The sequence below is a fragment of the Schistocerca cancellata genome, chromosome 6 (genome assembly GCF_023864275.1).
Source record: "Schistocerca cancellata isolate TAMUIC-IGC-003103 chromosome 6, iqSchCanc2.1, whole genome shotgun sequence".
Taxonomy (NCBI): domain Eukaryota; kingdom Metazoa; phylum Arthropoda; class Insecta; order Orthoptera; family Acrididae; genus Schistocerca; species Schistocerca cancellata.
The window spans coordinates 674,434,738-674,446,688 of record NC_064631.1 but is presented as its reverse complement, the minus strand read 5'-3'; the positions used below and the strand labels follow the sequence as shown (position 1 = coordinate 674,446,688).

Sequence of the window (11,951 nt, the reverse complement as noted above, 5' to 3'; positions counted from 1 at the left end):
GCAGTAGTTACCTGAAACTGTGAAAATGGTTTACAGTAACAGCACTAACAGATGTTCACTGCATGCTGTATCCATGGAAAAAAATGGAGGAATGTGTCCTCATTTAGTTACAGCATTCTGTGGCCTTTCATAATAGCAAAGAGCTAGCAGTAGAAGAGAAGTGTTTCACAGCAAAATATGGAACACTTTTTTTAACACTCAACACTTTGTAGTTAGTTAGTTACTTGTTTCATGATCATTTTGCCTGATAGATTGTAATGATGTGGAACGAGTCATTATACATTCACATCACAAATTAATTTGTAAATGCAGCTACATTCTGAACACATTTGATTCCTTTCTTTTTTCAAAAAGAAAAGAAAAAGATATAACAGATGTAAGTTAGTAATTCCTGCCCATATATTTTACACATTACAATAATAGAAATTCTTCTACGGAATAGAAGGAGTTGTCAAGGAAAAACTTTCTCAGTTTGTTATCAAATCTTACTTTACTGTCTGTCAGACGTTTCTTATCACAGGGTAAATTATAAAAAAAAAAATTAGTTGCAGCACTGTGCATCCCTTTTTGTACTGAAGACAACCTTAATGTGGAGCAGAGACTATCATTTTTCCTTCTGGTGTTGAAATTGTGTACTTCATCATTCCTCTTGATCTGCAATGGATTATTTACAGCAGCCTTCAAGAGGGAATAACTATACTGTGAAGCAGAAGTCAGAATGCCCAACTCCTTAAATAGATGTCTACAACACGATCGTGAGTGAGCACCACGTATTATTCTCACAGCATGTTTTTTGCATGATGAGTTACCCTAGAACATTATCCCATACGGCATTATTGAATGAAAATATGCAAAATATGTCAACTTACTGATTTGTCTCTCCCCAAGATTTTCAATGATTCTACATGCAAATGTGGCTCAGATGCCTAAGAGTTCTGTTGAATGTGGAAAATTAAGCATTCATTAGGTCAAAACTTTAAAAAGAAGTGTATATTCCAGTACAGGCACTGCAACTTTATAATACTACACCCAAACAGAGTTAAGCATAAACATCTCACTAAACTGCTTAGATGTTTTTGCAGATTTAGAATTTCCCTTCTGGGAGAATTCACAGTATTTTGAGCTGTGTTCATTCCGAAGGTACAGGAGTGCATGAAATTTAATCTGCAAGAAGTTTCTTGTTTGCTATGATTCACAGATCAATTTTAAGGGTATTTAGTATTTGTGACCAGATGAGTAGCAGGTCAAGATATTGTATATGAAGTTATTAAATCAGAGAGGCAAGGGAATTAAATATAGTTCTGCTCAGTACTTGGCCACATGGGTGTCAAAACCAAAAAGTCAATGAATAATGCAACCAAAGAGGCTTGTAAGTCCTTTGTATGCAATCTCCTTGCTCTACAGTATGGTGTTCTTGAAACAGTGGGAGAATAAGTGGTAAGAGGTGACGAGCAGTGAGCAGCAACTACTAAAGTTTACCATATCCCTCAGCCATGATAAAGATGCCCTTGCATAACTATCTATTCCTGCAAGTCAGAAGATCTTGCCTACTTTGTACTGGTGCTGTATGGAGCTTTATGTGCCCTACACTTCCACACTGGGTAACCAGCAACATCAGGAGTTTTCCCAGACTGCATGCAGTAAGAAAACTAGTCTGCAACTATTATACAGATACACAAACAATTGTACGCCACATTTTAAAATACTGTTTTTGACGTATGAAGATTAGATCAGTCTTGCAGTTACCTGGTGGCTTGATACAGTTTAACCGAGAGACGTTTGGTGCAAGTACTAATGTTCACACTGTTCTGTAACATTTATGTATACAGATATGGAGTAAAATTTAGACTATTGAGCCGCATGGAGTGGCTGCATGATTAGAAGTGTCATATCATGGATTGTGCAGCCCCTCCCACTGGAGGTTTGAGTCCTCCCTTGGGCATGGGTGTGTGTGTTGTTCTTAGCATAAGTTAGTTTAAGTAGTGTGTAAGTCTAGGGACTGATGACCCCAGCAGTATGATCCCTTAAGAATTCACACACATTTGAACATTTTTTAAGAGTATTGCCAGAGTGACCTGGTCCTTCGAAAGGCTGAAAGTAATCAATACATCACTGCTGATGAACATTTCAGTACCATCCAATGTCTCATCCATGTTCATTTAGAATATATTTTATATAAGGGCAATTTTCAAATTGTAAATGAGACGTGCTTGAATAAAAAATGTGCGCACATGTGTGATAGTCAGAAAAAGTTTGGGCACTGATAATCCACTCAATTGAACATCATTAAATCATGAAACAGTAATAGACAAGTCTCACAGTGATTTGGAATAGCATGCAGGCTGAATGTATGTCAAATGATGGAAAAATGACTATTGCTTCTCCCGAATCTGTGTCCAGTGCCATATTAGGAAAATTCTAGGTGTGATGACCTGTTTTTCCACCTGCTGTTTCACAGACTAGCTCCAAAAGTATGTAATATGGCTATTATAACATGTGTTTAGTGCGGTTAAAGTAGTAAATTGAAACAAAATAATTTGTAAATATTTATTCAACAAAATGTTGTTTACAGTTAGTTATTTTGGAGAATACATTTAATTCTTAACTGTTAATGAACAACCACAAAAGAGTATTAAATTACACACAAATACTTCTGCATTCATGAACATTAGTGCCTGATAGCAAGTACAAAAGATAGTGGGCCTGCCATCTGTGGATACAATCAATAAGGCTGATATGAGATATGATATATGTGAGTCAGGTGGTAGGCAAATTTAAGTCTCTTTCCTGTAATGATGGTTTATTTGCGCACAGAATATTTACTCTTACAATATGTAAGTTGTAATACTGTAACCTTTGAAATTTAATTGATGGCTATGAAAAGAACTAAATATTCAAATTAAAAATAGGAGAACCTCTACAGCAGTCCTACAGCAGTCTGATGCACGAATGTGTAATCAACTGCATGACAACTAGTGACTAGCTTCCAATTTGTCACCCTCCTGCCAATTCAGTGGCTTTTTGAAGCACAACTTCAGTTGGATTCGAAGCACCGTTTGAGGTGTTTGCTGCAGAATGGCTGCAAGACTGTGATGTTACAGGAGTTGCAGGCGGCGACCAGCTCGTAGCAGCAGTAGCCCCCATGCTGGCAGCAGCGCGGCCAGTCACTGGCGTTGGCCTCTTCGCAGCCAGCACATGTCTTGCAGTCACCTGCCATCACAGAACATAGAGTGTCACATTCTAAGATTGTGCAGATGTGAGAAAAAGAGAGACGAACACGTAACTGAGAGTGTAAGAAAACTATAAGAGAAGGAACAAATACACAAACAGAACATCTCACTGATAATTTACGATAAGTCAAAAGCTGGTTCTGAAATCTGGATATAAAATCTATTATGTTTCTGAATGAGTCACTTTAGCCACAGTTCAGTTCAAAGCTCAATTCCTTCCAAACTCCACAGAGGTGTGCACATTGAGTTGTCGATGTCCAGGATACAATACAAGGAAGAGAGTTGGATATTACCACATCTTCAGTAGGATAATTTATGATCAAAAAATTTTACTTTTGCAGAAGAGTTGCCACATTGATCCTCTTTAACAATTTAAAACTGTGGAAGGAACAAAGAAGGAGCTACAAACCAGCAGCTGTGTTTGAGAACTAGTTTGGCACACAACTTTAAATTTCCACAAATGATCAACGCTGCTTACATCCACAATGAGTGAACGTATTTTATTTGTCTAACTTTCTGTGTCTGAAATATTAATAAATATGACCTATTAAGTTTTAGTGATTGGGGAAAAAAGATATAGCGATAAAATTACTTACTGTAAGTGCACATCTAACAGCCACAGTTAGTACCCCTTTAATCCTTTCCTGCCAAAAATATGAACAATTGTGCCAAAGGATTTAATATTCAGGAGAATATTACCAAAGCAACTAAAAACAAAGTAGTATACTGTAGTACATAGATTTGTTTTAATTTACGACGAAACACAAGTGAGTACCGTCAGAATATATCCATTGTATCTGACTGGGTTATTTACTTATTGCACTAGTAATATCAGTTTACATAAACTAAAGCAGTACAAAACCAGGTTATAAACATCAAAACACTCCTAAAATTTCACGTCAGCACGGCCTGTAAACACTCGTCACAAAATGCGGAACACAGTAATACAACAATATGGGTACCAACAGCACTTGCCTGCAAACAGATGGGATTGTGTAGTGTAGTTTCCATCAATTCCTGCTGTGTGTTTGTACCAGACATTCATTCTGTGGGGCAATTTCATTCTGCTGAGAATTTTGTGATCCGTACTTTATTAAAAGTGTTGTGTGCAGTGGCATCAAAACAAACTTACATCTGCAATTATTTAAAGTGCTCAAATGACATCACACAGTGAATTGTTGGACCAGTTTAACATGCAAACTATGTGATGTATGATTGTACTTTGAGCCCTGTTTCAAAATATTCTACATGAAACATAATTTTCAATTTTTTCAGTATTATTAAAATAGAGTTATAAAATGTAATTTTGCCATTCCAAGTTTCTGTTAAATCCTTATTTCTTCATTTTCTAATGAAGTAGTTACTGAAATGATCAATACTGATCATCTTTTTGTTAATTTTTCTTCTGTTTCTTGATGTTGATTGTGAAGAAATGATATCATGAAATTAAAGTAGAATAGATTGTACAATCTGGTAATGGCATACATAAAATGAGACTTAATACCAATAATAAAACAGGAAAAGTAGTAACTCTGCCGACTATTACCATAATCCGGAAAACAAGTTGTTTACTGTTCAGCATAGCTGGGCCTTCAATTTCCAAACAGGGATGTAGTAACAGTAGTTGTCATTAAGTAAATTAATTCTACATTTCATGTGAAAAGTTATAATACACAATAATTTATAGGTTAAAACATAACCATCAATAAAAATAGGCACTTGTAATTTAGCCAGTGCCAGTTCATAGTCTGTATCCTAAAGAATGATGGGAAGTATGGACTTCACTTCATCACATCTACTCCCATGTCATGCATCTGTTCCCTTACAGTGGCTATTGCTGCCATTAGAAGTTTAAAGTCTTTGTGAACAGCCTATTAAAACAGTTGAAGGGAAGTGCAAGAAACATCAGTAACATATTAAACTGAAGCAATGAAACATATTATCTGTCACCATGCACTGCCTGGTGTTTGCTTACGAAATAAGATGCAGTAAGGCTAGTATCATGACACAATTTGCTGGTATAACATAATACCGGACTCCATCAAACGTAGGGAGACAGAACATGGTTCCTTACTGCAATGTTAAGATCTGGGGTTCAGTTAGAACTGGGCATCTAATCTGATGGGGACTTCGCACCGAACAGTATCAACGGTGCACAATTCAGAAGACTAGTTTCTTTGTGTGTAGTTGTGTTTTAGCTTTGCAATGCAGCTTACTGTTACAATTAGTTGGTTCTTTGTATCCTTCCTATGAGAGTATTTTCTACACATATGGCCAGCAAACTGTACAATAAAGTAATGTAATTTTGGTCTTCTACATGTGAGTGTTACTTAGGTACCTATTAACAGGAATTTCCTGTACACTTTTTCAACAGTCTTACCCTAATCATTCGACCCTCTTCAAAGGTGATACCGGTACCGATATTTCCAACATTCGTGAAAACCTGTTACAAGTCTGTTCATTTACAGAGGGATCTTGAGAAAATTCCTCATTGGTGTAAACAATGGGAAATGTAAATTAATCAGGAAAACTGCTCTCTCTCTCTCTCTCTCTGTGTGTGTGTTGTGTGTGTGTGTGGAGACTGATGTTCACTCGAGCATTATCTACATTATGCCTTTCTGAAAGGTAATGGCCGCAGCACCGAGTTGTACGTCCAAATACTACATGGGGGCTACTACTACTTGCTCCAGATGCTACTGCAGAACTGGTCCAATTAAAACTTTGTGGCAGCAGTGGAATTCAAACCCACGGCCTTTCGGATTGGTGCTTTATATGAGCGTCTTAGACCGCTCAGGCACGCTACCTTACCAAATATTGTCAAATATTAATGTAAAAAATTTTTGTGTCGCCTAAGATGTGAAACACGGCCGTAAACAATAATACCGTAATGAAAAGTCTGAATTGTGACGGCGCATCATTTAATTGGGAAATCGAGGAAGTCGGCAAGTAGAGTAGTAAATAACAATTTTGTTCTACTTTGAGGTGGAAATTGAAGAAGATAGAAAAGCTTACGAAGATTAACAGTATATACAGAATTTCTGGTTTTCTGAAATGAGAATTAAAACACAAACAGAAGATAAATAAATAATGTCCATACTTTTTCTTGGCATTCAGTGTGGAGATGGCTAATGTAACACAGACGACTCATTCCACACAATAATATGATTTTCAATCCAGCTGGGCAACCCCATGTCAGCTACGTGGCCAGATATCTCTGTTTTCTTTCCATGTATGCTTTCGATGTAACAAACACATGAAATTTCAAATTGCTACTGTTATGTAGGTCGTATAATCTTTGGGTAGGATTTCCAGCAATTCCTGATACCGATCACTGAAGGTTGAATACGATGCCAACTTTCTCAAATGTGGTGAATGGTCGTTGCAGGTGTTTTGAGTGAACAGACCTGCCATGCAACTGATGCTCTAGTTGTAGTTCTTCCCAAAAATGTTGGACAGTGTTTACATGGTCTTATAATATTTCCCATCTGTTTTGCAGCTAGCGGGCAGGCATACATTTTGCAATCTCCTGTTGGGTAGTAATTAGCCTATTCCTCACAGTGGCAAGATGATTTAAGTACTGTCATTAACTTGAATTACATATCAGGAACGCTGCTGAAGTAAAAACACTTTATCCAAAATCAATCAAACCATCATCTGCACATTCGAAACATTGCACCTTCAAAGATTTACCGATTCTTGTTCACACTACTGATACCAGTTGTTACTTTGATAAATAAATAATGAATTCCATATTTTCAATTGATGTCATTGCGAAATACTTTTGAGAACTGTGTTTACTTCTTCAGTTGTACAAATCCACGGCGTCTGTAAATTAATACTAATACTCTTTGGCAAAGAATCTTTGCGTGCTTCAATAATAGCGAGGTTGGTAACAAAATCTGGAGTAACCCGCTTCCTTCTTAAATACAAAATGGTTCTAATGGCTCTGAGCACTATGCGACTTAACTTCTGAGGTCATCAGTCGCCTAGGACTTAGAACTAATTAAACCTAACTAACCTAAGGACATCACACACATCCATGCCCGAGGCAGGATTCGAACCTGCGACCGTAGCGGTCGCTCGGCTCCAGACTGTAGCGCCTAGAACCGCACGGCCTCAACGCCGGCTCTTAAATACAACATAATTTCCTAAAAGCGACACTCCCCGTATTTGGACTCACGATTTGCCCTATCAGTGGCGTGTGATTTCTCTACAAAAACTTGTTAATATTACACTTTGATTAGCGGTACGGTACCTATATCCTACCGCATCTGCGGGACAACCTGAACACATGTTATCGCGCAGATTACGCTGCCACAGGAGCGTATCGTTGGCAGCTTCAAGACAGTATTTGAAACGAGAAAACTCGCTTGTAACGCGGGACATCACAGCAAACTAAAGTGGTTAGCGTGCTGCTGGCAAGTACATACTCTGCAGAAAGCGCACGTAGGGTACAATGTGTGCACCATCTGGAGTTCTGCGTGTAAGTACGAGCGCGAGGTCACCTACTGCCACTTGCCTATTATCTAGCGTTGCCATCACACTGCGCCATATGATACAGTGTTCGACCATTGCTTTTTTGTGGTTTTCTCCCTTTCACTGTTCAGTCTCGACTGTTCTTGAACGCTTCAGACGACCTTGCTGTTTTTTGGACTCTGATTCTACCCACATCGTTCTCTATGTGGACTTAATTGTTGCCATCCACTCCGTACTGTCATTTGTTCTACCGGTCACCGTAGCCCCGTGTGTTTCTACCCGTGCCTAGTAGGATAGTAAATTGGCGACGAGGATATTACTCATTGTGCAATCGTGGATCCTGAGTTTTTGAGGTTGTGGCAGCACAAGATGGAACTACATCGTCAACGGCAGTTCATTCACCAATTGCAACAACTGCGACAGCCGTCGGCTGCAACAACCATTCGCTCACTCCTGTGAAACTAGCGGGAATTGGGAGGTTTGCCTTTTTGTTTTGCTCTCTGTTGATAGCAAGACAGTTACCCGACCCTATCTGTCTTCGTCTTTTACTGCTTTCCAATAGCAGGCTGTATGAAATGATTCAAAAACTACGGCAACTTTCTGGTCGTGATAATTGGAGATTCTTTGAGGTTTGTGGTTTCGTGACGAGTTAGCACTGTTGCCATACTCATGTCGTAGCAGCTAGGCCGAAATTCAGTGTGTATGAAGTAAGTTAAGCAAACACACGCATCCAGGGCTACAGACTTCTAAGGATTAGCATGCATGAGTGATGTTTTTCTGTAAACAGTGTAGCGCAATCAGTCCCGGATCTGTAATATTTCATAACCGGGGCAAAAACTTGATAGTGGCGCCGCCCCCCCCTCCCCCTCGCTCGTTTGAGATAGAACATCAAAACTCTAAAAAAAATCTATTTTTTTTTAAAAAAATGTATATATAAAACGTATATGTTCGAGGAAATTTAAGACATGATATTTGGCCTTATGTATACCAAAGTACAGAGCCACGTCTCTCACACAGCATTCTTCTATAGTTCGTTACTGTATTTCGCTCTGTGGAATGCAAATAAAAAGTCCTGTGGTGTCTGTCCTGCCCCCAGTCGACCGGTTTGACATCCTAACCCTTTCAACAGAAAAAAAACCTCACAATTAATACTGGGTGGGATTATTTGTGACCGGGAGCATAAGAACTCTTCAGAAAATTTACACTCTTTCTACATCTACACGGACATTCCGCAAATCACATTTAAGTGGCTGGCAGAGGGTTCGTCGAACCACCTTCACAATTATCTATTATTACAATCTCGTATAGCGCGAGGAAAGAACGAACACCTATATGTTTCCGTACGGGCTCTTGATTTCCATTATTTTATCGTGGTGATCATTTCTCCCTTTGTAGGTCGGTGTCAACGAAATATTTTCGTATTCGGAGGAGAAAGTTGGTGATGGGAATTTCGTGAGAAGATTCCGTCGCAACGAAAAACGCCTTTCTTTTAATGATGTCCAGCCCATATCCTGTATCATTTCAGTGACACCCTCTCCGATATTTCGCGATTATACAAAACGCGCTGCACTTCTTTGAACTTTTTCGATGTACTCCGTCAGTCCTATCTGGTGAGGATCCCACACCGGGTAGCAGTATTCTAAAAGAGGACGGACAAGCGTAGTGTAGACAGTCTCCTTAGTAGGTCTGTTACATTTTCTAAGTCTCCTGCCAATAAAACGCAGTTTATGTGTTCCTTCCAATTTTAGTTGTTCGTAATTGTAATTCCTAGGTATTTAGTTGAATTTACGGCCTTTAGATTAGACTGATTTATCGTGTAACCGAAGTTAAACGAATTTCTTTTGGCACTCATTTGGATGACCTCACACTTTTCGTTAGTTTGGGTCAACTGTCAGTTTTCGCACCATTCAGATATCTTTTCTAAATCGTTTTGCAATTTGTTTTGATCTTCTGATGACTTTATAGGTCGATAAACGACAGCGTCATCTGCAAACAACCTAAGACGGCTGCTCAGATTATCTCCCAAATCGTTTATATAGATAAGGAACAGCAAGGGGCCTATAACACTACCTTGGGAACGCCAGAAATCACTACTGTTTTACTCGAAAACTTCCTGAACTATGACTCTCTGACAGGAAGTCACACATCCAGTCACATAACTGAGACGATATTCCATAAACACGCAATTCCACTACAAGCCACTTGCGGGGTACAGTGTCAGAAGCCTTCCGGAAATCTAGAAATACGGAATTGATCTGAAATCCCTTGTCAATAGCACTCAACACTTCATGCGAAGAAAGAGCTAGTTGTGTTTTACAAGAACGATGTTTTCTAAACCCATGTTGGCTGTCTGTCAGTAGACCGTTTTCTTCGAGGTAATTCATTATGTTCGAACACAATACATGTTCCAGAATCCTGCTGCATATCGACGTTAATGATATGGGCCTGTAATTACGCTGGATTACTCCTACTACCTTTCTTGAATATTGGTGTGACCTGTGCAACTTTCCAGTCTTTGGGTACGTATCTTTCGTCGAGCGGACGGTTGTATATGATTGTTAAGTATGGAGCTAATGCATCAGCATACTCTGAAAGGAACCTAATTGGTATACAGTCTGGACCAGAAGACTTGCTGTTATTAAGTGATTTAAGCTGCTTCACTACTCCGAGGACATTTACTTCTATAGCACTGTCTTCGATAGTATTTCCGTTGCTATCGCGCAGACAAGGCGATGATTGTTTCTTGCCGGTAACATGCTTCACACACGACCAAAATCTCTTTGGATTTTCTGCCAGGTTTCGAGACAAAGTTTCGTTGTGGAAACTGTTATAAGCATCGCGCATTAAAGTCCGCGCTAAATTTCGAGCTTGTGTAAAAGATCGCCAATCTTGGAGATGTTGCGTCTGTTTAAATTTGGCATGTTTGTCTCGTTGTTTCTGCAACAGTGTTCTGACCCGGTTTGAGTATCAAGGAGGATCAGCTCCGTCATTTGTTAATTTATCTGGTGTAAATCTTCCAGTTGCTGCCGATACTATTTCTTTGAATTCGAGCCAATCTGGTCTACACTTAATAATTTGGAAGGAATGGAGATTGTCTCTCAGGAAGGCGTCTAGTGAATTTTTATTGCCTATTAGCTTATAACTTTCTCTTTTGTGTGACATAAAATTAAATACCGTATAGGAAACACAAAACCAGTAAAGACAAGGGACAAGCAAGACAGTACAATTCTTCTCTCTTATCTTACTACAGGTTTATACGCCGTGCTTTCCTTTATGCGAAAGAATCTATTACCTAATCAACTTCGTCGAACGTTTTGCTACATGAAAGATCAAAATGTCGTTGTCAAATACTGCAAAAGCTGTTAATGCGAATAGTACCCAAGACTCATGTGGTTTCTCGATTTGATTACGTCTATTTTGTCAATGTCTGCTAGATCAAAGGAAACAGGCTTTTCTAATGTTGCAGCAATTGTAACACACGCCAAATAAGCGAGCCTGCTTTGGCACAAATGATCATTTTTGTCTACCTTATCTACATAAATAACACGGGAGAATATAATTCACGAAGTACCAATACCGAAAGCCCTTTAGGCCCAGTACAAGCAAAAAGCTTTATGTCGGGAAAGAGTTTCACATTTCATTCATATGCTCCAGTTTCTCAACATGAGATCGAAAAGTAGTCAGTAGTATGAAATTTTTGCACAAAATTGGAATCGTCATATTTTTCCATATAATTTGTTTGATGTCCCCATTCTTCTCCTTCTTCGTTCTAACAAACAATCTTGTTATCACTAATTCTGTAACTGTTCTTGCCATTGTCAAATTGTCAAATCCTATTCTCTGGTTAACTTCACTAACCGTGCCACAGTCACCGGTTTAGTTATCCCACTTTTGTTCCCTGGCTAGACGTTATTTTATGTTCGTACAACTCGTTTTCACAATAGAACTTAAGTGGCTGCTAAGCACGGACTTTGCAATAGGCCCTTAGTAGTGAACTGATCTATCAAAAATTTTCTGTCAAAATTTCGTTTTCTTGGATACACGGAGAAGAGAATATGTAATCTTTCTTACTTGTTATTCCAGTTAGTCGTGTGCTTCCACTCTGGTAGTATGAGTCTATGTGTTTCGCTAATTATTATGATGATTATCATTCGCACGCCCAATGAACCACATAAATTAATTCGGCTCAGTCCCCATAGTCCCGTCGCCTTTTGTCTGGGGGAGAGCTTTCTATTTCTAGATGTA

The 11,951-nt window shown here is 38.8% G+C and overlaps 1 protein-coding gene across 1 annotated transcript in view; it reads right to left on the bottom strand.

Annotated features, from left to right (window-relative positions):
* Positions 1 to 2,533: 2,533 nt before the first annotated feature.
* The window catches only part of LOC126191183 (uncharacterized), a 211,909-nt gene continuing 202,491 nt past the window's right edge, over positions 2,534 to 11,951 (bottom strand). Inside the window, exon 4 of the mRNA XM_049931958.1 lies at positions 2,534 to 3,210. Within this exon, the coding sequence (XP_049787915.1) occupies positions 3,035 to 3,210 (176 nt within the window). The 3' untranslated portion in view covers positions 2,534 to 3,034. The remainder of the gene's footprint in view (positions 3,211 to 11,951) is intronic.